Here is a 26,090-nt window from a genome sequence, read left to right as displayed (position 1 = left end):
CTGAAAAGTGCCGGGCATTTATTTAGCTTACAGAGAGCTAAGATAACAAAAATTGAAAGTTGCATTGAAAATTTTGCCAAAGCCATGTTTTCGCTTGGCAATGCGAGATATGAGCAGTTGCTGAATAATACCGCAGGATTCAAAGCAAAAGTTAACACAAAGTTAGCGTCGAAGTGGTATCGACTTCATTAGATGGTTACAATAGCGCCTTTCGGGTGTCCGTGACAGAGCTAAACGTGCTTGACCTTAAAAGAACAGCTAGAAAGTTTTGTAAAACTTGGAGTTGTCTCGAAAGCAGTTGAGCAGAAAACCTATAACAAGCTAATGCTTACCTAGTAGAACAGTTTATTAATTGGAAAGTGCGAAAATATTTACAAACAGTAGAAAATGGCGAAGAGAAGAAGAAAAAAGGTAGGGAGCATCAAACAAACAGAAACAAACAACATTCTTAAGGTCAGTAAGAGATTAAATAGAACGCCTACAATAAGCTAACGCTCACCTAATATAGCAGTGTATCAATTCGAAAGTGCTAAAGTACTTATAAGTACTTTTAGAAAGTAACTAAGAGAAAAAATTGGTCAAGAAGCATCAAGAGAAGGAAGACCGACATCATTGTTTGCAGAATCAAGACCTGACATCCGCATCATTAGTAAATGAGTAATAACCTACTAGGAGAATACAGCTAAAGCATTATCAAAAGTTCTCAATTTTTTCTGGAATAGAAACCTATCGGAAGGAAAATGGAAAGATTCGCCAAAGGTCACAGTCACATTGAAATTTTAATTGAAATGCAAAAAAAACCGCTTTAGACGAATTGCAATCTATAATGGATTTCAAGAATCGAAAGAGCGGATAACGGATGAGTTTTGAAAACTTACTTATCATATTTCAAGTCCATTCAATGAATAAAATGAGCCCGCAATCCCTAAAACTTGCTCTTTCCGCACTTCAGCAAAGAGGAACTCATCTTTTTTTTCTGGGACACGCCCACTTTTATGAATTTGTTGCAAATGTGATGTTATCGGCATATTTCGACGAAAATCGAATCAATTTAATGACTACATTTTCCGAATCAAAGCACTAAACAGGAAGTTGATGTTTGGCATAAATATTGCTTGATCGGGTTAAAACGTGGACGCAACTCGTTAGCACACACGCCCACAAAGCAGAGCAAACTGAAATTACCTCGGAATACAGCGAAAATTTTTTCTTATAACTTCCGATCTTGCGGATATCTTTCTGAAAAATTGCTTTCGAAATATTGAGCAGAACCCCCTGCATATTCGACGCAAAAATGGTCGCTATTAGCTTATTAAGAGGTTCACAAATAACGACAAAATTTTAATTCCGACTTATTTTCCATTAATTTTCCATTTATTCAAACACAGGTTGGATTGGATTTTTTCCTTAATTGCGTACATGTTAGTAAACTGATTGGAGCCATTTTTCGATGGAACTTGGAAATGATCCTAATAAATATCAGAATCGTAAATTTTTGAAAATATCTGCGTAGGGTTTTTTTTAGATAAAAATATGAAACAATTGTCGATATTTTCGGAACTTGTTTTAGTTTGGTTTACATTATAGACGTATACGGAAAGATCGAAGGATCAGGGTTACATGTATTAATTAACATTAAATTCTGGATTGAGTGAAGCATGTCCGTTTGTCTGTCTGTATGATATTTGTTGCAAACATTCTCCTGTCTGCAAAATTGACTTCGACTATCGACATCAAATTCTGCAGAAGCATTGGAAATTCCTGTACACAGGTTGGTATTGCACATGGTCCAATTCGGTCGAAGGGCACGCCTATAGCAGTATGTATGCTAAGAATATCTCTGTTTTACAAAAGAAATACAAAATAGATTTTTTGCTTCATTTCTCATTAACTAGAGCGGATAATATTTATAAATGTTTGGCCATACATTTTATGACCGATGTTATAGTAACTGCGCACAAAAGAGAAAAATTGACCATGCCTACCATTTAAATTGCAGGCTCAAGCTTCAATACCCATTTATAGATTCTTCGCCAAATTCTTCTTCTTACAAAATCTGAATGCACATAAGCATGTCCCTCTGTTCGTCTGTCCCTCTGTACGTTTGCGCAGCTGTGTAGTATATATGGCAGGCATTCTCTCGTTCGCAAAAACCAAGAAACCGTCTGTGAATTTGTAAAGGAATTTGAAAATGACCCAAACCAGTCAAAGGTACGTCTGCAATGCCAACATGCCTTTGCACCAAAAACTGATTTCCTTGATTTCCATGTTTTTTTTTTTTTTTTTGCCTGTGACACATAACCAAACACCAAATAAATTTCCATTTTTATCTTGAAAATAGAAAAAATCAACTGCGCCAGGCCAGAGTATGAAAATTTAATTTTTTTGCCCTTTTTTAGTTTTTTTTTAGGATAACGGTGATGGGTACAAAAGATTCGGTCACGACCAAATATCATTTTCTTATTTGTTTATACTCATACTCATACTCATCGGCCGGGCAATGTTTCTGCCAAATTTTAACTTATCATCTTTATTTTTGGTACGACGATGGTTCACAAAATTGACCCATTAAATTGACGGGTTTCCGTGAAGTGTTAAAAGAAAGAAAAATAAATACAAATTTTGAAAAAATCATAATTTTATTTTTAAAGAATTATGCTTAATAATTCATTATATTATTATTAATATTATTACTATTTTTGTTGTTATTATTAAGCGCATCTAACCTATGGCACATAAGTTACGCCAAATATTAATCGAAACAGAAAAACACATCACTATGTGTAGTTTTTTTTTTTTTCTTTTTTGATGATGTTGTTCTTTCTACTAATTTTAGATCAACGACACCAATTTTCATATATATATATATATATATATATATATATTCATGCTTATACATTTATATATAATAAATTAAGAAAAAAGAGGAAAAAATGTCAGATGCAAATAATGAGACTGTTGTAGCACAAACGCCTCCACAAAATGGTAAAGAACGTTCCAAGTCAACAGAAGAAAAAGAAATACCGCGTGAACCGGCATTGGTATGCAGAGATATAAATGTAAGCTGACTAAAATTTATTTAAAATATAAAAAAAGATAGAATTAATTAAATTAATTAAATTTTATTTACTACCGCAATACGATATGGAAAACGTTCTATCGAATCATATAATTAGATAAAGACTGAATTGGAATGTCTGGTTAAATTGTTAGATGGTAAGATTTACAAAGACGAAGAAGTGTCCATAGAAGAATTACATCAGTATTTGATTGAGGATGAAGGATCTTGGGCTTTGGGTGATAATTTTTTGGTTTTTGTTCAACGCGTATTACGGGAGCAATCATTTTCCCCCGACACTCGTGTTCATCTAATACGTACATTGGCATACGCCGCTCTCAAGGACGACGTGATTATTATTTTACATCAAGACCGTAAAGATCATACACTTATGAATTATGGTTACGATATAGAGAAACATACACCGGAAGAACAACAAGCTTGGGCTCTATTCGTAAGTTTCTTTTTTTTCTTTTCTTTTCCTTTCTCGAATAATGAATTAAAATGTACTTACTCTCTCTCTATCTCTCTCTCTCTCTCTCTCTGTCTCTCTCTTTGATTCATAACGAATAGATATGTAATCTTTTCGAAAATGTTGGTCCATCAGAATGGTTATTATATATCTCGGAATGGGAATATAATGGTCAAACTTTATCGAACATCCGTGTCACAACCAAAGTTGTCGTTCATAGTATTCTATCGAATTGCCTTTTATTGAAGAATACCGGCACCATGATGCTTTATAATATAGCCATTAAAGAAGTTAAGACAGTGGTAAGTGTTAAAGGACGTTTGGCCTAAAAATTATTAAAGCATCTTATTTTTTTTTTTGAAAACAGGTGTTTGATGACGTCGCCGTTGAATTAGCCATGGCTATATTGCAGTTCTTCCAAAGTGGCCCAGATGAGGATCAAATTTTCCGTGCCTGCAAAGCATTGGTTAAATTTTTAGAAGTAAGTGCTTAATAACGGGTCTTGCAATCTTAAAGCCTTACGACCTTTCTATGACTACCTTTTCAAAAAAAGTACCTCCAGGCAGGTGATATTTGATTTTACTTAAAGAATATCAAAAAAAAAAAAAAACTAAAAAGGAGGCAAAAAATACTTTTCCAAAGAAACGAAACTGAAGCACCCTACAGGGTTAGATAAGGGATTCTCTTCTGAGCACTATAAAAATATATAGAATAGTCCGCATTCCATCTTGGTTAGCGTATACCGGAAACTGGCTCTATCGTGCCTCTATAAGGATTTTATAACGAATCAGAAAACGAGGCCAGACGACGTTTACGTTGCTCACTTCCTCTCTTTGCGCGTTATCTTTGAAAATATTTTAAACACAAATAGATCAACGAAGTGCAATAGCTTTAGGCAGCAAATGGACAGAAAAAGTTCTGTATCCTCAAAAATCTAAAAGCTTCGTTGCTGAATGCTTTGCCTTAACCAAACTGGATTGCTAACGAAGTGCAAAAAGAAGCAGAGAGTTCTTCCAAGGGTTTCAGAAAAATCTAGATTTCGGTTTAGAGATCTTAAAGTGCGAGTTTAACTATTTATTTATCTGTGTGCAACATTAAGTTTGTTATGTCGCAGCCACCATTCGAACAATGCTGTTTTTAGAATTTTAGAAAACCTCTCGTTGCATATATGAGAAACTGGCTTTATTTGCACAAGCAGTTAGTTTTCGAGTTAGTAGGACTGTAAGTACAGATTGCACACACCCACATTATTAAACGATGCTTACGTAATTCACTTAGACGAAAGCGAGAGCTTACCGGAGCTGGATTGGTAACGAATAATAAAAAAAGCGCACAGAGTCTTTCCAAACGCTTTGGAATTAGATCTAAAATTTCTATGCTTAGAAGCAAAACCTTTCATTTTTTCCTAGAGAATACCGGAAATAGGTTTCATCACTTTCGAGTTAGTAAGATTGTAAGTACGGATTGTAAATAATAAAATCCAAAGATGTTTATGTCGATCGCTTTATATCCTTTACCGCTACCCCAGAAAATGTTTCGAATACAAATAAGTCAATGAAAAGTAATAGGAAGGTAAGAGAGTAAACAATTTACTTTGCTCATCCGTATCGCTTTGCCCAAACTGGCTTGCTAATGAAGCGCAAAAAGAAAGCACAGAGTCTTTCCAAAATCTGAGAATAATGTAGAATAAGACCTGGATCTGAAAGTGTACGTTTGACTATCTATGCTTACACTGTCAATTTTATCCACTATGGCCACAGCCATCATTCGAACAATTAAATGTTGCAAACTAATCGCACTTTACAATGCGCTTTCACTCTTCTCATTGCTTCTTGAACATCGTATTAAAGAAAAAAAAAAAAAAAATTGCCATGACCATGTTGTAGCAAAGCAAAGCCGACCCAGACCGTGTAAATATGAAGGCATTGATCGATATGCAACATGTGCAAGCATTCAAAACGCGATTATAGCGTTAATCTAATAGATTCACATGTTCTTCAATATCATATTTTCCTATTAAATATTTATGCAATTATTTATTAAAAAATTAATATAAATTAAAAATATTTTCTTTACATTTTTCTTTTTCTCTTCTCTTCTCTCTTTTCCTTTTTTTTTTTTTCTTTTTTAAATATTTTTCTTATGCTTTAGGTCTCGCCCGATGTGGCGGCTATTATACAAATGATTGGTCCGCATCCAAAACAATTTGCCGGTAAGAGTGAACGTTGCGATGACCTCATCAAAGCTATCAGTCGTAAAGCTCCCGTTTGAACAATAATAAAATATTAAAAAACATGTTTTTTTTTTCTATTTCTTTTGGTTAAATCACGAGATTTACATATATTTTTAAATTTTGTAAAAAAAAAAAAAAAAAAAAACAAATCTTTTTTTAAGAAATAAATTTTAATAAATCGAAAAATAGAAAAGTTTAAATACTTGAATCCTTGCAACAAAATGGCAAAAATGTTATCGAAGACTTAGATGCTCTTAATTGCAACCAATGCTTTTGATTGGAAACAAACATTTCCGATGGCAGTTGCGTGTCCTGAGCATTAGCGGCCGAGTCACCTGCGAATCAAGAAAAAAAAATTTTTTTTTTTTTTTTTTCAATAATTTTTAATAAAATTCTGCTATTTATTGTTTATTCACCTAATCGTTTTTCAAATTTCGGTGTCTGAGCTATGGATATAATATCTTCCGGTTTGCGTAATAAAATTTTACCTACACCTTTGCACATGCGTAATACCTCGTGATGGCTTAACTTTTCTAAATGCTCAGCATCAAGGAGAGGGCAACTTAATAACCATTCGCGTACCTCATCGAAATCATTAAGCAAACGTACGGCACCGTTAACACTAAAACGTATTTGTCGTTGATAAATAAAATCTAGCCAAGCTTCACAGATTAATTTCAATATTAATTTCAATATTGAAATATCCTTTGTCGCCTTAATGCATGGTAAGTAAATCTGATCCAAAACATAGCCAACGTAATCATTTTTTTTTTTGTCGTCATCGAAAGAAGCTTTTTGCCAGTATTCGGTAGGTGGAAAACATAGAGTAAAATTAGCTAAGCTTAACAGACGACAGATATCGGAAAGTATTTGAACACACTCCTCGGTGGTTTTCTAAATATATATATATATATATATATGTATATATATAGCAACGAAATTATTAAATGGTACCACGTTTCTCATTAATCTATAAATTGCTTGCCTTTAATTTATCTAAATTAACATTAACTTCGCAAATTAATTTGGTCCTCAAAGCCACACAGACCAGCATCAATATATCACTAAGATCGGCAGTAAGTTTAGGCAGTTTAAACTTTTCAAATAATTTCAAACATAAGCGAACATCATGCTCGTGTATCTGGAAGTAACGGTGCATTTTCCATTTACCACATAACTTTTTCGATTCCTCTTTAACCCATATACGTAGACAATGAACTGTGTGATCTGAAAAAGCAGCAAAAAGAGAGAAAACACTTACTCTTGTTAATAAAGTGTTTCATTGGTAAGAGTAAAAAAAATTTACGGAATATTGACAATAATAATTAAAAGGGATTAGTGAACATATGGCGCAAGGTTGCTTTAATTTTTTTCGCTAAATAATCTACTTCAGTCATACCCACATTTAATATCGTGTTCCTTCTTTAATTAAGTTTTTCCGCTTTAAGGCCTCCTCCCACCGATTTCAATCCTTCAAAGTTCGATTTTTTTTTTTTACATCTAAACAGTGAACGAAAGAAAACTGTATTCGGAATATCTTATACTCATCGCAATTATCCTAAAAGAGATTAGCAAAAAAATTCGGCAGGGAGAGCCCTGAGTGACTGTTCCCTATTTTTTTAGTATAAAAGTGATTTATAACGTGTATCTGCCGTAATAACGAGCAAAAAAATTAGACCTATACTCGAGTATGCCTCTGTTGTGTGGTCTCCTTCATATACGAGCTATGTAGAGTCAATTGAATGTGTTCAAAAGCAATTGTTGTTGTTTGCCCTTAGGAATTTGGATTCGGATCCGATTGCCTCTCTTCCCCCCTATACAAATAGGTTGCTTCTGTTGTACTCACCGCCTCTCAAGAAACGTAGATTTGTTCTTGGCGTTTCCTTCGTAATCAAAGTAATAAAGGGTGCTATTGACTCGTCTGCATTACTTGGTGAAATAAGCTTTAATGTCCCTAACCGCTTCTCCAGGCATTTTCCCTTGGTTAAGCTTCTTAGTCAATGTAAATGTAATTATGAGCTTTTTAACCCGCTCAGAGTTGTTTGCGAGAACCTAAATGATGTCTATTACTTATTCTCATTATCGGATTCTTTAAAATCCTTTAAAGCAACATTGCTTAAAACGCGTAATTTACCTATGTCGTACTTAAACTAGCTCTTAACCTTAAAAAGTCATTATGAGCCGAAAATTAATTGTTGTTAACTATTTATAGATTGCCAAGCTTATGCATGTTTGCGATGGCTTAGATGTTCATTTGCAATTTGGTCCTGTACCGCTTGCGGGTGTGGCTCTATGCCAGTTGTGTACATGCTTTTTTTCTTTCTTCTTGTTTTTTCTTTTTTTTCCTTCTTAAGTTTTAATATTAATTAATTTAAGATTTACTTTAAGAGTCAATTGAACTCGACTGTCAATTTCTTTTACTTGAGTTTTTTGTCTAAGTACAATAAATAAATAAAATAATGGATCTTTTAACCTATTAATTGCTAAAATATCCAATGGTTTTTTAATTTTCTTACCGATCCTATGTAAAATCGGTATTTGTTCGGCCACCGGCAAGAGACTAGAATTGCTCACATCGTCACTATGAAAATAATTATTACTCAAGTCGATTAAATTACTAAATATCGCTATCCATACTGTACCGGTATTGGTACCAAAATTCTAAAAAGAAACATAAGCAAAAATTTTTTTTAATTACACATTATTTCCTCAAATTTGAAAAATAAGTTTTTTACATTCGCTGGCGAAGTGTTATGACTATCGAGAAATTGATCTACATTGCGCTCGTTCGCTGACGCTGTCATTAAAGTTAAACGGAATAAACGATCCCATAAATTATTGCTTACAAAATTTGTTAAAATCTCCGCTACACCTTGCAAAGTGGAATAAATGGGTTCAGGGACATCTGAAAGATTGGAAAAGAAAATGTTCTTCCTAACCTCAAAATAAAAAGAATTTTCATTGCATTTACCATTAACGTTTTGCATAAACAACCATTTACGTATAGAGTTGACATGCGCTAGAGAATAACACGATATAGGCGTGTCTATCCACCATAGGATAATATGATCTAAAATAATACCAACATAAGACCACATTAGGCGCATACCTTGCAAAATGAACTCATGCAAATTTTCATTCGACGCTTGACCTGTAAAGAAATATTGTTATCGTTAAGTTGTCGAGTAAGTGTCTTCGTGAACTTACCAAATATAGTCGGAGATATATCATAAGCTTTTTCAATGAATTGTTTTACAAAGGAACGCTCATTTTGCAAAAAATATTCAATATGTTTACTACGCATATGAACTGCCGAACTTCCTTTTGTTGAACTAGACCCTGGCTCAGGTGTTAATGTTAAAGCGGTGTAATCTCTATTCGTTTGCTCTGTATAAAATTGTTGGAAATCGCCATCGCTAGTAAGATTTAAAGTTAATATGCGTAATATTTCCAAACTAGAGCAATTCGATTCGTTGGTGTCGCGCCAAGCCTCCTGATCGTTCATATTAAATAGGCCGAACATTAGATCCAAAGAATTCTGTTCGATGCGTTGCTGTGAAACTAACTAAAAACAAAGCAAGTGAAAACACTGTAGCGGAAGGCGGCGCACCATTAAGTACCCTACAGTTATCCATATAAAGATAGAAAGACAGAAAGACATACGGGCAGACTAACTCAGATCAACGCAAAAAGTGATTCTGAATCGACCGGTACAATAAAAGCTGTATCTATCCCAAGTCCTTCTGGGTGTTGCATACATCCACACAAACTTCATATACGAAAATTTTGAATTCGCCGCCATCTATAATATTCTTCGATTTATATAGGACTAGATATGAAAAATTAAAAAATTTTTTTTTGGCCTTTTAATTTCCTTTGTCTCGTCAAGGAGTTCGATTTTTTAAAGCCTTGTAAAAAATCCTTCTCCGCAACAGATATTTGTACTATTTACACCGCCTTAATCCGGCTTAACTTAGAGTATAACCCGTAAGTGTGCATCGAAGCCTCCAAAACTTTCATGGAGGCAGACGAACGCTTGCAGCCCATGGGCCATGAATGACGAAAGGATGTCTAAAACTTTCGATATCATCGAGCATTGGCGAAATGTGAACTGTTTGATGCTTATGTGTAGACACGTGCAGTTCAAGTGTTCTACAGAAATAAAAGGGATATGTCCAGCAATTAAGTCCGCTGACAGCTTTCGTCAGCATTCCCACCCACCCGTCTTGGTAGTGCCTGCATACCGTACAACACGCTACCGCAACTCGTCGATGTTCAATCAAACTGCCCGCCTCTGAAACCATCTACCAACCGCGGTCTTTCCCACCGTCCCTGATTACTGCTTTTCTGCACTGTCAGTTAACGCACTGCTTTCTCTTTGCAAAACTACCACAATCTCAAATGTTCCCTTATAGCTCTCACCTGTAAGACAGAGGCAAAGTCTACGCGTTTATAAGGTAACAATAAAGCCGGATACATATTACTGCAGATATTCGCATTCATTTGTTCATCCGGCGATTTTGGCGATCCATTTGCTGTAGAGTCTACTAAAGGCTTACGGCATTTATTATAGAGCTCTGTTATCTGCAAAGCCCAATTCATCCACACCTCAGATTGTAAAGATTTACGTAAAAGAAAACTTAACTTTATTCAAAAGAAAAAAAAAAAAGAAAAATAAATAAATAAAAATCTTCTTAACAATATCTACAATCAATTCAACTCACGGTTTTTTTGAGAACAAAAGTCAGTTGACAAAACCGTCTATCATTTAATTCCGTAATGACATGAAATTTATGCATTAGCAAAGTATTATAAGGGCTACGTTTGATTTTCTTCGATAATGATTGAAAATCTTTATTCATGGTATTATCTTTTAAACTCCAATATTGATCAATAATCTGTTCACATTCGTCTAGTAAAGTGTCCTAAAAGTGTGAAATAAAATTTTGAAGGTTTCAAAATATAATTTAATCATATCATAAGTATCGTACGTGTTCACTGAATATATCCACTTTAACGTCGATAACTAAGCGTTTCGTAATACGCCTTAAATCTTGACCCAGTTTTGTAAGTTCCGCAAACATGTGCATAGGTTGAGATTTATTACGACAATACCATTTCGGCGTCGTACTCATCGCACTTTCTTTTTTCTTTTTTTTTTTTGTTTTTCTATAAGAATTATTATTAATGGCAATGTTATTGATTACAATTTCTATTAATAATTTTTATAAATATAAGGATTTATTTATTTTTTTTTTTTTTTTCTTCTTTCTTTATAACAAAGGAGAAGGACGTGAATTGATTGACAAACGTTTATGGCATTTATTTAATCAATTTCCCTAACAATTACTAACTTCGCTTAGCAACCTTTCGAAATTGAGAAAAAAAAAAATTAAATAACTCAAAAATTGCATTTGCAGTCATGCAGTAAACGCCCGAGACTTTATTAACAATGTGATGCATGCATTGTACCATAAGACTTTAGGTAATTCATTATTGGTATTGCTAGAGCAACCAAATAGCGTTTCGTTCTCTTTGAATTTCATTTCACCCTACCTATGAAAAATATTACCCATCCACCGAAGAAGGATATTTCTAAAACAGTGTTGAAATGTTAAAATCGCTGTTTTTTTGTAACTATTCATTACCTCCGAAGAATTGAGTTTGATGCGAGTGCCCATGTTACAAGAACTAAAAGTTCCATTCACTGCATAAATACCGTGAGATAAGATCCTAAAGTGTCAGCATACGCCTTTCTCAGATCCAATGCGAGCAAATATTTTACCTGTAGCGTGCTCATTGTTTTGTGATAGTTCGTTTAAAATTAAAACTAATGAAATTCCCTTAAGAAAGATTCAATAATTCTACAATTTACTTAGGTGATATTCCTTACGTCTGCAACGCGATTATGTATGAAAAGAAATAGGGAGAGAAAGAAAGAGGGAGAGAGATATAGGAAGTTACCGTAGGCTGAAAATAATTTGCTTTTACCGAGCAAGCACTCAATCATATAACTGTTGGACACGCCTCCGTCTGAGAATTGAGCCCAAGTAATCGCTTACTTATTCTTTCGGCTTTCCTTTTTCTATTTATATCTTTGCAACAAACTTCAACTCATCAAATCTATGTCGAAAGTAACCGACAATTCCGTCTAACTTATGGTACAAGGATGCAGATACAATCAACACCCACAAGGACTCGACTTAGATCCGCCTTTCATTATACCAATCAATTTAGGATCACTTTTTCTATCGATCTAAATCTGTCAGTCCTGCCAGTCTGCTCTACCTGCTTGCAATTTTTGATATATTTGAATGAAATTTGATACACTAACGTGTACTGAAAATAGTTCGATTCGAACCACTTTTTCAGTAAAGCCTCATTTTGAAAAATCGTTCTACGAACAAATGTATGAAGCGAAATGAAATACGGTATTTAATGCTGAGCTGAGTCCCACTATACTGTTCACACCGGTTTTCCTTTAAAGATGCTTTGATTTTTCCATTTTCTAGCTGAAGAGGAAAAAACAGTATTTTCGCTGTGTGCGCCGCATTAAGCAGCGTAAGAGTCCGGGTCGATTATCTCCATCCATGTATTCTCATCTGCGTATCTTACACGCGAATTCTCGGAATACATTTTTATATATGTAGCTTATATGTTTCTATTTTTGAGTACATTTTCATGGCTCATACAATTATGTATGTTACATGCGAATACTTAGAATACATTTTTATATATGTAGCTTATATACGTGTTTGAGCGGGAAGACGATGGTCGTGTTCAGTGAAGGGATATGTAAACGGACAAACCAGACTGACAACTTGGGGTCTATGGGGAGACATTTGTGCGAACGGACTTGTTATCAGTAAGGAAGCGTTTTGCTTCCTTACAAGCTGAACCGATCCATCACCTGTTCGTGAAAGTCAGCAGTCCTATGAGTCCTTCAAGGATGGCGATTAAAGCTGAGCCAATCCATCCCCTATCCGTGAAAGTCACAAAAAAAACCCTATCAGTATAAGTTAACTAGTTAACTAGTCTATGATTACTTACCCTTGGCTGCTATGACACAACTGAAAGGCTGAGCGTGGTACGACACGCTTTTTTATAGTCGCAATCACCACCGCTGTCCCATGTACCATATGTATGGTATGCTATTAGAAAGGTCGCGATCGTCTAGTCGCGATAATGTTAAGTGATGGTTGTAGGTCAACAATAGGCTTAAACTACTTGAAAAGTAAAGAGAAATTATAGCTATATATAGCCTTAGCGGATAATGATCTAGAAATCGATGCAAACGTTTACGAGGACAATATAAATTTAAAAAAACGAAAATAATTAAAGCACATTAACATAATCTTATGGCACAAATACCTCTTAACTTTCGACAACGAACTCAAATTCGAATGTAAAAATAATGCTGATCAACGAATCGAAGCTTACATATTTACCAATTATTTTGCAAGGAAAAGGTTTCGATATGCGCTTTTATTATGCGCTGCCTTCAGAAGCGCCGCCTTGAGTCCAATGTGACTTTCTTACTTAAATTTTATAATGCGCTGACTACGGAAGCAACCCACTAAATTTCAGTAATCATAAAGTCGGAAATAACTTTTTTACTTAAAACTGTTATGTGTTGGTCGCTTCGCAATAGGGAACTAATGCGAGTTTCAGTAACTCCTACTATAAGTATATTACTAAAAATACAATTCCTCCACTGAGTCAAAAAATAGAATCAACTTTTACGTAAAAGTGGCCGATTTATAAAATTTACCTACTCTGCCTACAATTTGTGGATGTAATGGCATTACTTTAATGTATGTAAATGAAAGGCTTGTTGTTTTCAATTCGATTTTTTTATCTTTTGATTTTCTCGTATATATATGTATGTATAATTTTTTTTTTTTTTTTTTTTTTTTTGCTTTTTATTTATTTATTTCTTATTTTTTCCTTTTATTAACTATAATATGTAGAGTTTGATTTTTTAAAATTTTCTTCTTCCTTGCATTCTTTTCGCATATATAATCCTCACAATATTTATGTATATATGTATTTTCAAGTCATTCACACATTGCATACAAGTTTTCTTTCAAAGTTCGCCTCTTTACTTAATGCTTTTAATTTTTTTGTTTTTCTCTAGTAAATCTTAAATAAACGAAATGTAAATATACAACACATTTATTATTATTACCGTTATATTGTTAGTTTATATAATTAATTAATTATTTTCATTATTATTATTATTATTATAAATTGTTCTTGTTTAACATTTTCCTGGCTGTTTAGTTACGTTTCGCAGATTTGTATTTGTTTTATTATTATTCGTTAAGTATTTTTACTTGTAGTTGGTTTACTGTTTTGTGTTTCTGTATCAACTTTGACAACTTAAGCGAAAAAATTTGTTTTTGTTTTCTCTTCTCTTCTCTTCTTTTTTTTTTTTTTTTTTTTGTTTTTTGCTATCACAATAAATTGTTACAATTATAGTTTAGTTTAGGTTTCAGTTGAATGTTGTTTTTTTTTTTTTCTTACACTGCTGATAGAGTTTATTCGTTTTCCTTTTTATGTATGGATTTTTTTTTTGTCCTCTTATAACAATATATATGTAAATAATATTAGTTATATAATAAAATATTAAGTTTTGTATATGCCAACTATTTTTTTTTTTTTTTTGTTTGTCTATGTTGTAGATAGTAATTTTCATTTGTATTGGTATGGATTTTTTTAAAAATTTCTGTTTTTTGCTATTTTATATGTATATATATATATATATAATTATATATATATGCCTTTTTAAATGGTTTTCAATTTTCATTTTTATAATAATAATAATAATTACAATGATATAAACAAATTTTAAGAGAATGTTTTTTTCATTTTTTTTCTATATTTTATTTGTATTTTTGTAGGGATGTATGTATATGTATATGCAAATGTGTGTAATAGTGTAATTATGCAATTATTAAATTTTTTTTCCAAAATGGAAGTATTTATAAAAAAAAAAATTCTAATATTATTTTTGCTCCACACTGATTTTATTGGTTTAATAAAATATACAAATTAAAAAAAAACAAAAAAAAAAACAAAAAAGAAATACAATTAAATAAAAGCTAAAACAAACGTAAGTGAAAAAAACATTTTTTTCATATTAAAAAAACACTACTGCTTCCCTTGTAATTAATCCAAACTTTAAGAGTCGTTGTTTATATTTTATTTCCGGTTATTTATTTTATTACCCTCTTTTTCTTGGCTTTTCTATATATAACTAAATAAAAAATTAAAAAACATGAATTTTATTTAATATATTATATAAAACATTTTATATATATATTTATATATATAATTGTTATTTTTATAAATTCATTGTAATAAAAAATAAAAAAAATAAAAATCATGGACTTTTTTTTAGACCTCTGCTGCTTTATCATTCATATTATCATTAGTATTATTATTTTTTGTAATTGTAGTAGCACTAGTAGTAGTAGTAGTAGTTGTAGTAAGATTAGTAGTTACATCTGTTGTAGTATTACTAATAATTTGTTGCTCTTCAAGAGTTGGAATATCGTCTTGTATTTTCAGGAGTTTTAACCTTGGGTTATATTTCCCTGCTAAGTAATATGTATCATTGTTATCGTATATTGATTGATATTGCTTTGAATCGGCGCCAAATTTTGCAAAATAACATTCAAACGGTAACACTTCGCAGCGATGCGATATTGTTTGTACATCATTTTCGTCTTCGTGCGGCGATTCAAATAAAGCACCCTATAAAGGTTTTTGATAAGGAAATATAAAATTAAAAACTATTTTATAAATTTGTTAATTTTTTTCTTGTAGGATTTCTTTATTTACCGGATATTTTAAGCTAGGACAACCGGTAGTTTCTTCAGGATGATAAAACCACCTGACTCGTACAACTTTATTGCTAGACGTTGTCTCCCACATGGATTCAATACGTCCAATATATGGCCGATCAGGTCTACCCGTTGATAAGAATACTGCACAATCCCCAACCTATAAAATTGAATGGAAAGCAAAAGATTTCAAAATAAGCAGGTCGCACACAACCGGATTTAAGTCATTAATTCCTTCTTATCTCTTAACCCGTTAACTGTGTCGCCCCTTTGGACACTCAATGATGAGGAGTGCAAGCTCGTCATGCACAGACTATATACAATATAAAATTAGATTCTAACGAAATGGCTTGACAAGGATATTGCAAAATTCTTTTTTAAAATACATTGTAATGGCAAATGCATATTCACAATGCCAAAACTTTTTCCACAAATCCGAAAAAGACAGATGGACGTATCACGGCTCTAAATACTCTCCCGCATAACATAAAAATTTTGTACTTTTTTTTATGACGACTATACTCGTCACATACAGTTAACTGGTTAAATGCTTATATATTTCCGCTAGTAAATGAACTAAGATTTAGAGGCATGAGCTTCTACGTCTGTTAGGCAGCAATCTTATCAAGGAATTTGTCCATTTCGTACTTCTTCCAGTCTGTGGCGGGTTTACAAAAAACATTCTTACTCATTCTTCTAGTTTGCAATAAATTTCCCCTTTGACAGTGCGTATCCTAAGCCTAGCTTAATTAAGTAGAGCGCGAGCTTTCAAATTAAACTAAAAAATCAAATCAGTTTGCGAGTATTTCCCAATATCTTCCCACATTCACTTCGAAATTCTTTCCTCAAATAATATTTGCGTTTCTCTATTCCAAGTGACCTTTTCTCAATTTTTTTTCAACGAACGTCATACTATACTTACTGTTATAGTTTCTTTTCCTCTTTTGATTGTTTTATAGAATTGCTTTCGTGCTCTACCCTTGACGCCCGCTTTACGGTAGGCTTTACCTAGCCAACCCCATAATTGACGGTCGGGTAGAAACGCTGCAATTTTACTGCCTTTCGAGTTATTATGTCCCACCGCGTCGTCGCCTTTAGTCTATAGCAGTGAAAACGTTTATTGAAATTGAAAAATTAACATTTTATTTACGTTTTTCTCTTTTTTTTTTTTTTAATTAATAACATTAACAACTATTACCTCATCTGAAATTTCTGACATAAGATTCGAAGTACTTTCATCCTCTTGGTCCATTTCCATATGTTCCGTTTTCACTTTAACCGTAGCCGGTATGGCCGGTGCCGATTCCACTTTTATTGCTGGCACCTCGTGCATTTGAGCGTCCTCTGTAAGCGTATGTTGTTCTTCGGCAAAGTCTTCGGTCTCTTCTTCCTCTTGCTCGTCCTCTTCGTGTGTATCTGGTTGTGACGATTGATTCACACGACTTTCTTCATATTTACTTATGAAGGTAGCTGTGTAGCAGGAGTTTTGCGCCGTCACTTCTGAGGAGATACTAACTTCTATTAAATTTTTGCGATGATGATGTTTTTTATGCTTCTTCCGTTTCTTATGCTTATGATGTTTGCGACTGCACTCTGTAGTAGTTCCGCCCGCGTTCGTGCTCGAATCCAATAGGCCATTATTATTGCCTCCTGTTGATGTCGCAATACAGCCTGTACTATTAACTGCATTTTGCGATTTTTTCTTAAGACTTTTATTGCGCTTCTTTTCACTACGCTTCGCTGCAAATATCTCCATGGCCGAGACATGGTAAATGTCACTGGCTTTAAAATTACTGGCCGATATGCTGACACGTTGTTGCTGCGGATGATGGTACTGATGATGTTCATCATTGTGATGTTGCGTCATCTCAACACCAGCACCACCACCACCACTAACGATCCCTGATTTAGTAGTACTGGATTTCTTTTGTTTGCCTAAAGAGTAGAGGGGATTATCGTTGTACTCTGTGGTTCGTGTTGTTGTATTTATTTGTTTTATTGGTTTTGTTTGTTTGTTTGTTGATAGTAGATTGGATAGGTAGGTGGTACACAAATACACACACAAGAAAGAAATAAAAAAAGACAAAATAAGAATTTCCGCGTCAAAAATCAAATGAAAAATGCTGTTAATTTCCAAATGAAACAGACAAAAAAAATGTGCAGAATGAAATGGAAAATGGATAGAAATGAAAAATATGATATATGTACCAGATAAATTCACTCATAGAGCGATTGACTAACTGAGATCGATAGTTCGATGAATTTTAAGGAGAAATCATGAAATCATATGTTAATGCGTATTAAACCATGCACATGAACGTTCGCAAATAATAGTACTTACCCACTATGGGATAATCACTGAGAAGGAAGCGTATATTTTGTAAGCGGATCCGGCCGCTATCACCGTCATCAAATTCAACACTAACAAATTCTTGCGAAGTAGCACCATCATCGGAAGACTCTGATTCGATTGCTCGACCCGGATATAAACATCGATATTGTTGACTCCAGTACGCACATAAGCGAGTTCCTACGGGTACATTTTCTACACTCTTTGGGGCGACTTCCAAAATCTGTCGAAAATAGAAAGCATAACCTTCAATTCGCTTCCTCTCTCTCTCTCTCTCTCTCTTTCCATCTATCTGTCTATCTATTTCTCTCTCACTATCTCTCCTACAAGCAGCAATACTTACCGTATCATTAAAAATTTCTTCCCGTGACATAATGTGCGATTTGTTGCCACGTTCGCCATCCAACGTTATGGCATAGACATCGGGCGGTTGTAAAGGTTTCATAATACCTGCGTAGAAAAGACCACCCATATCGGTAAGAACTCTTGTCTCTTTACGATACAAATGCTCTTGCGTCAACATTAGAGTATTATCTAAAGGATTCGTCCGCCTTTGTGGGGTCGCTAACGATTGTGCACTTTCATCTTCACTAGCCGCTTTTCTTTGACTTTTATTTCCATCTTGTTCTTCTTCGGTAGACCGTCTCGAACAACTCGAGGCCAATTTGCGTTCTTTACAAGCAATTTGCGGTAACTTTTCGGAGGATGGATGTTTTTGAGCTAAGCGTAAAATAGAACCAGTAGAACGTTGATCCGCCGAGGCAGCTAAGGTACTAGGCTCCAGACGTACTGGTTTATATACAGGAGTAGATGTGTTGCTGTTATTGACGTTGACATGAGAGGTGGTGTCACTTTCTAATTCTAAATCAGGCGGTGGAAATTGAGGATGTGTGGTGAGAAGATGATTTTGAGACTTATTTGAATCCGCAAAGCGTATAAAACTTGAAGATGCTAAATAATTAGAAACGGGAACAGTAGCGTTCGAGGATTTCGTAGAAAATTTTCCAAATTTATAATCACACAATGGCGAAGACGAGAGACCGCCGCTAGATACTGATGAGCTCACCGGAACTACACTATTGCTACCAGTCGCTGCTGCTACAGCTAGAGAAAGCGTTGAGTTGCTAACCAAAGGGACCCCCGGCGACGTTGAAGTTGCTAATTTAGAACATTTTTTTTTCTTTTTACTTTTAGAAATTTCATCGAGTTTACGTTTCTTCTTGCGGTACTGACGGCTGATGTCAGCCAAACGTATTCGCATATTGCTCTCCATAATATTGAAGATCTCTTGTGGCGTCGGCCATTTGTTGACACGTTGATAGCTCGGTTCCACAGCACTTTGGAAGGCGCTTTGTAATTCCTGCTGCAATTGCGGATCATCAAAATCAAGGTCTGCTGTCGAACATTCACCCACCATTAATTTATGACGTTTCTTCTCTTTAGAATATTTCTTTTTATTCTTTTTACCGCAACGTTGCGATTTTTTGCTGCTACTACCATTCGAAGAGGACTTTGAAGACTTGGAATGATGTTTATGTTTCTTACGTTTTACTGGCATCTCCAAAGTGTCACCATTCGAAGGAAAATTTGCACCGTTAGTGGAAGGTAATTCTAGACCCTCCATTGAAGGAAATTTGGAATTTTGACGTTCTATGGCATACGATGACCCACAAGAGTTACTTGGCCCTGTATTAAAACTCGCCTGAGCGAATGAGGTGGAAAAGCTGTGGGGAGAAGAGATTGGTTGCTGAAACATTCCATTAGTGCTGCTGCTGTTAAGCCCACTGCTCTGCACTTCCTCTTCCTCTTGGATGCGCTGTTCAGCTAAAGCGCATAACAATTTTAGGCCTCCTAAAGGTTCGACTACATTGTGAGGAGCTTGATGAGACGGAGGCGGCAAGTTATTATTATCTTGATGAGGTAAAGGATTGGAAAGAGAATGAGGTGATGTGGATGGTGGAAGGAAAGCATGTGATTGTTGCTGCTGTTGACGGTGTTCAGCTTGTTGACAATTTGAATCCATAAGGGACTGATCCGGCACAACATGGCCCGCTGTTCCTTCATGCACATGATCCAAGGGTTCCTGCTTTACCCTTATGGTTCCTGGTTTCACTAAACTGCTGGTACTAATGTTTGATAACAATTCCAAACCAGTCAAATCTTCAGGATTAGTTGACTGAGACGGAGGAAGGGGAGCACTGCTACTACTAATGGGAGGGGTCGGAGGTCGGTTTTCATTGCACTTTTCATCAATTACGGTTGGCTGCTCAGAATTATTCCCTGCTATCTTAGATACCAGCACTTCTGTGCTGACATTCGTAGAGCTTTCTACTTGTGGTGGAGTTTCCAATACTGTCTGACCTTTTATCAATTCTAGTGGTTGTTGAGCATCTGTATCGTGATATATTTCATCCGCTTGGAGCTGCGGTGGTGTACAGTTGCCTGTGGAACAAACCTCGGCTGTTATTGAGGATACTGTTATTTGCTGCTCTTGCTGCTGCTGTTGATGTTGCTGCATAACTAATGGGCAGGTGGAATTTTCATCTTCACTACATACTGGAGTATCCGTTTGTATGTTCACATCTTGCATCTGAGGGGCCGTTATCGTAGGAACGGATGGTAATGTTTGCGTTACGACTCTTGGCACACCAACCACAATTTGTGACGTGGCTTCCAAGTTGGATGTTTTAAAATTAATAGCTGTGTCATCCGCTAATGGTGTGGGTGGACCCACAGTAGTCGTTAAAGTGGATGTTGAGTTTTGATTGCTATTCAAAAAATTAACGTTAGAATTCAGAGATCCCGTTTGCATCGAACCAATATTTGTGTTGGACGTGAGTGTGGTAGGTACCGATGAGTGTGATCCTGTCACTCGGTTTAAAGTAGCGGAAAGATTTAGTAAAGCTGGAGTAGGAGAGGAACCAGCGGTTTGAAAAAGTAACTGAGGTTGCAGATGTTGGGGAGCCGCTGTTGCTGCCACCGCGGCCGATTCCATAGTAGCCGACGTTGGCGGTGTGGGCAAGCGCATCAAATTTAAAGCCTGAGCGGGACTTGATAATTCCAGCAGATTCGTTGTGCTATTGGCCGTAGTAGATAATTTGTCACGGCTTTCAAATGGAGTAGATGCGGAAGGAGGTGGTGGGGGCGCTGCGACAGCTGCCGTAAGTGTGGTGGTTGTAGTTTTTGCTGCCGCCGCCATAAATTCACCAGCACTCCACTCTTCTAATTTCAAAGCAGACGGCGGTATTAAGAGAGGGGGCGGTGGTGCTGGTGGCACTAAAGGAGGCCCTGTTGTCAAAGTAAGAGTTCCCGGCGCTGGTGCTAAAGTTTTCTGATGTGCGGATTTATGATGGCCAATTTCATTTACTGATTGAGCTGTCGCTGCAGAAGCCACACTCATAAAACGTGTAGTCGAAGTCGAACTACTGGACGTGCTCATTGTACTACTACTACCCGAAGGTGTGGCTCCCAGACTCAAATTAATAGAACTACTGGTGCTATTGGTCTGCTGATTGTGCTGACATAGAGTAGAAGTTGCCGCTGCAGCTGCCGCCGCTGCCGCTGCGGCTGTTAAATAATTTGAGCCCAATAATTGCAATGAAGTGGCGTAAGAAGGTGCCGCCGCGGCTGCTTGCAGCGTCGAGTGCGGACTCATTGAAGGAAAAATGAAATTTGGTGGCGGTTGCAACGTGGCCGGTGCCGAACCCTGCGGTATATACGAGGGCCAGACAAAGGCCGCTGCCGCCTGTTGAAATGGATCTGTGGGTGTATATAGAATTGGATAATTTGATAACCCTGTTTTTTTTTTTTGTTTTGTTTTTGCAGTTGTTGCAGTTTTTGTTGTTGTTTTTAAGCGAATTCATTGAATCGAACCAAAGCAATGAAAAATTAACCATAATTTATTTTGGAGTTTATGGATTTGTTTGGTTGATTGGTAATCAAGTGATGTGTGAGTGTTTTTTATATGTGAGAGAGTGTGAAGCGAGAGAGAGAAACGGGAAAGCGGGAAAGAAAAGGGGAATTCAAGCAGATTAGTTAATGCGTTTATAACTTGTTTTGTTTTTTTCAAATTAAAGATGAATAAATAATAAATTGTAAAAATTGAAACAAATAATATAAATAAATTAAAATAAAAATGACAAAGAGTAAGGTGAATGAATTTGCCGACTAACATACCTAAAGGTGTCGCTGTAGCGGGTAATAACACTACTTGACCACGACTTGCCTCGCGAGAGTATTGTAAGCCTACTGTGGCAGGAGACATGGATATCACGGATTCAATGGGAAGTGGACCTGAAGATTATTAAAAAAAAAAAAAATAAGGAAAACTGCTCATAAGTATAAAGAGATAAAATATTAAGACTTATTTGTTATATACTTGAATATTGCCAAAAAGTTGAAGGAGCACGATTAACACTTTGTAGACTGGCCGCACTTATACCCAATTCTTCCGCAGCGGCAGAACCAGTCATTAAATCACCGTTACCAGTAAAGTAAATGTTGCCACAACCGGTGCCAACACCACCTAGATAATAATCAAAAGAAAAATATAAATTCGCATTATTCCTCTCTCTGGTTATGCAATTAAATTTTATGCTGGTAAATGTGCCCAAACAAAGGCAATATCAATTTTTTTCATCCACTACTACATCCCAATACCATTGAATACGAGTATGATTACATGCAAAAAAATGGCGCTTTTTCTCTTTGGGCAAATTTTATATCATACGAAACAACAATAAATCAATAAACATAAAATTCAATTTAAAATATTTGAGAAAAATCCCAATATCAATATCAACAGTAACTGACGAACATATACAGGAAATTTAATTAAAATCTTAAATTATGCAAAATTTTTCAGAGTAAAATGGCAGCTAAAAGTATGCTATCAATAATTTCCAATGCATAATAACAAGGGTGAATTAATTTTACTTTGCAGCACTTTATATATTTACAATAAAATTGTACAATAAAACTTTAATTTTCAATTTATTTCAACAAAAAAACATGAAACTATTTTAAGGGAAAAAAAGGAAAAGCAATTTTTTTTTGTTTTTTTTTCTCAAAAATATTTTACAAACTTTATTGGGCTTCCATGAATATGAAGAAATTTCACAACAATTTTTATGTATTTTCGGCTTAATATTTCTTTTCACATTAAAGTTAACTTTCCAAAGTATTTTCCATATAATTTTCTTTCTCAAATTTGAATGTTTTTCTTCAATTTTTGTTGGATATAAATTTACATACAGCAAAAAATGCAAGAGAACACACATAAATGCACAAACACACATTCAGATATCAACTAGGAAGAAGATATTTTAGAGAGACTTGTACACCACTCGACCGTTTGCCAATATATGTGTATACGAACTAAAATCAGGTGACCTTGAACTATTTTATTAAGCTGCAATTGCATTTGGAAGGGCTTTTTTTTTGTTATTGTTGTTGTTTTTGCTGTTGTTTTTGTTGCTATTATTGCTCATGCTTTTGCTTTTCTTGCAGCTGTCGGTGTTGGCACAAGTACGTGCCCGCGTGTATTGGTATTGGTGTTGATATCCTAGAATTTTTTTTTTTGCGATTGTATGTGTATATATAAATGTATACAATAATTAGTTGAAAACTTTACTTTTAGTCTCCGTTTTCCTGCTGCTTCGCAAACATAAACCAAGTTTACGAACAGTTTGCAAAGCAAAAAAAAAAAAAAAGCAAGAGAATTGAAAGTGAAACCAACGCATACGGAATAATTTACGAAAATCAAAAGATGGGAAACAGATTTTCACGCCATATGAAAAGTATACAATAAATTTTTATATATTAACTAAAAATAAATATATGAAAATCTTCATATGTACTTCCATTGCTAAAATTAAGATATGTCAGACTAATCCCAGAAGTATGCAACTAATTGCATTATTATTTTTTTCCTTTCGCAAATATGTATGTACGAATAAGTTTTTAGAATTTTATTTGTAACTTTAAAGCTTTATTCGAAGAAATTGGTACAATGTATTTTATTGAAGGTATTGCCCATCGACTTTTCTCCATCTTCCAGGTAATTTTCCAATTCCATCCCAAAAAAAACCTCATCTTTTTAGCCTATCCTTAAAAGAACCAGTATATGGTTCTCGTCATAAGATCGACGCACGGTTCAAACAAATAATAAGTCGTCTATTGAAATTGCAAACATTTCTTGAGCAAGATTTTTTATATAGATCCAGATTCCTTCGTATTAAACACTCACGATATAATGAGTTTCATATATATGTATATTACGTTCATTTTTTGGGACAATTGCATCAATTATTGTTATTAACAGTGCTTAATGATAAATTCGTTTTGTTGCAAACACACTTTACTACGCCACGCTCAACCTAACTCCTGAAACGATAGATGTTGACATCTAACCCACGACAGTAGCCTGGCAAACGTTTTTCGCCTCTTGCTTTGTAAAATTTCCATAATTGTCTTTCAACGAGGCAATCCATTTGTCGAAAACTGCTTCGATCGAGTACACTGACTTCAATAAATGCGATTTCTTAGAATAAAAAGCATATCTTTTAAATTAAAAGAAATAAGATACAAAATATTTTGTTGGTTGATATGGGTCCAAGGGGCCTATATGTCAAATTTAAAATGCACTTTAACTTTTCTCTAGTTAATACGACAATTCTAAAACGAAGCCATTGTTGTATAAAAATCAACGAAAATATTCGGGCCCAGAATCAGAATCTGATTTCATTACCACATGAACAAGCGTAACTAAACGGGTAAATATTTCTCTCTACCACTCATCGCTCACCGATTTATAAACTTAATTGCACTTTATAAACAATTTGCAGTGGCTGCTTGTTCGTCTCTCATTTTAAAAATGAAAAATTTTCATAAATATTCCAATTAAAAAATAACTGGAAAACTGACAAAATCAGGTAATGAAATATTTTAAATTTTTATAAAAACAAAAGATTTAATAAACATTTGTAAGAAAATGCAATATGTATTCTAATTTTAAGTTACGAACGATAGGCAACAGTCTCTTTGGTAAAGTAAAGACATGAAAATCGTCTAACCTTTTAAGGATGTCAGTCAATTAACTCACCATGAGAAACATAAGCTAAAAATTCTTTATAACAATGTAAGGAATGCCCCAAGGATACACTTTTATTTGCTATGTGCAGCAACAGAGAATTTTATAATTAAAAGCTTTCGTAGTAAACTTTGACAGTGTATTTATAAGAAATTTAGTTTCAACTCATGTATAAAACGTGTTGCGAAATTTCGTTTCCACTACAAACTATTTATAAGCATGGACGGACAATTATTTTTTTTGATAACAAAACACTTTTGTGGCTTATGTTTGTTTACTTAAGCGGTTGAATGAAGACCAGATAACTAGCCAACGTTCTGATGTTTTTTTTTTTTTTTTTTTTTTTAATCGGAATCTGTGTTGCATACATCTTATATCCTTGAACTTGAGGTGACGTAACAACTGTGTGTTCTTTTCGTATAACATTGAAGCAAGTGTGGAATAAGCCGCTTCTTTTTTTTCCTACGTTTTGTCGAAGAAACTATGTTATAGTGAAGGCATCGCTTCAGCTTTTATGTCCTACCACATTACTTTTGGTATGGATGTATGTAACACTCACGCCGAATCAGGATAAGCCCATCTTTTATTTGAGCGACTGATTCTGCATGATTTTCTGAATAAGCTTTTACGTCTGTCTACCTGCCTGCCTCCAGGTACAAGTCGCAACTTTTGCTTTTGTATGTTGTTTTGGCTCAGGTACGAAGCCTAAGAAAAATGAGTTAAATGAAAGCAATTTTACGATCGCACCCTATATGACACCTTTGCAATAGTATTTCGTTATCGTTAGGAAAGGACAAATATTGTGAACGCTTCCCCCATAACTATTCCCACGAGTACTAATTTCTTATGGCAAGGCAAAAATGTCGAATTGTCGATATATGCTTTAAATTGGTCTGTAATAGTAATTTGCAACTTTGATCTTCGCCTTGTGGCTCTCTTGTCTCGATCTAATACTTTATAAAGGCAAAGATTGCCATTTTGCAAAAAAAAAGTACTTTATGCCGAGATTTGGTTCATAGCAGCAGTTAGCAAAAAAACG

General features: G+C 34.7%; 3 protein-coding genes across 5 annotated transcripts in view; 1 reads left to right on the top strand and 2 right to left on the bottom strand.

Annotated features, from left to right (window-relative positions):
- The first annotated feature begins 2,861 nt into the window (after positions 1-2,861).
- LOC119639269 lies at positions 2,862-5,873 on the top strand. Its single transcript, XM_038036560.1, has 5 exons — positions 2,862-3,059; positions 3,177-3,512; positions 3,632-3,832; positions 3,898-4,011; positions 5,682-5,873. The coding sequence occupies exons 1-5, from the start codon at positions 2,934-2,936 to the stop codon at positions 5,799-5,801; spliced, it is 897 nt and encodes a 298-aa protein (XP_037892488.1). The 5' UTR covers positions 2,862-2,933; the 3' UTR covers positions 5,802-5,873.
- An 84-nt stretch (positions 5,874-5,957) lies between these two features.
- LOC119639613 lies at positions 5,958-10,898 on the bottom strand. The gene is made up of 10 exons (XM_038037093.1): positions 10,755-10,898; positions 10,488-10,688; positions 10,186-10,407; positions 8,971-9,328; positions 8,735-8,914; positions 8,499-8,668; positions 8,280-8,424; positions 6,749-6,990; positions 6,180-6,657; positions 5,958-6,098 (listed from the first exon to the last, which is right to left on the bottom strand). Exons 1-10 carry the CDS (start codon positions 10,896-10,898, stop codon positions 5,959-5,961), a joined length of 2,280 nt encoding a protein of 759 aa, XP_037893021.1. The 3' UTR covers position 5,958.
- Positions 10,899-15,089: 4,191 nt separating this feature from the next.
- LOC119639514 (protein winged eye) overlaps positions 15,090-26,090 on the bottom strand; it is a 73,700-nt gene continuing 62,699 nt past the window's right edge. Inside the window, exons 3-10 of one of the 3 annotated variants that reach the window (XM_038036939.1) lie at positions 22,340-22,486; positions 22,138-22,254; positions 18,305-21,756; positions 17,953-18,184; positions 16,810-17,576; positions 16,534-16,710; positions 15,610-15,771; positions 15,090-15,522 (exon numbers count right to left, since the gene is read on the bottom strand). In XM_038036939.1, coding sequence (XP_037892867.1) covers positions 15,163-15,522; positions 15,610-15,771; positions 16,534-16,710; positions 16,810-17,576; positions 17,953-18,184; positions 18,305-21,756; positions 22,138-22,254; positions 22,340-22,486 — 5,414 coding nt within the window. In that variant the 3' untranslated portion in view covers positions 15,090-15,162. The remainder of the gene's footprint in view (positions 15,523-15,609; positions 15,772-16,533; positions 16,711-16,809; positions 17,577-17,952; positions 18,185-18,304; positions 21,757-22,137; positions 22,255-22,339; positions 22,487-26,090) is intronic. The other 2 variants (XM_038036940.1, XM_038036941.1) reach the window with 2 other exon arrangements.

This window comes from Glossina fuscipes, unplaced genomic scaffold (genome assembly GCF_014805625.2).
Source record: "Glossina fuscipes isolate IAEA_lab_2018 unplaced genomic scaffold, Yale_Gfus_2 112, whole genome shotgun sequence".
In the NCBI taxonomy this organism is placed as follows: Eukaryota; Metazoa; Arthropoda; class Insecta; order Diptera; family Glossinidae; genus Glossina; species Glossina fuscipes.
This window is presented reverse-complemented; position numbering and strand designations above follow the sequence as displayed.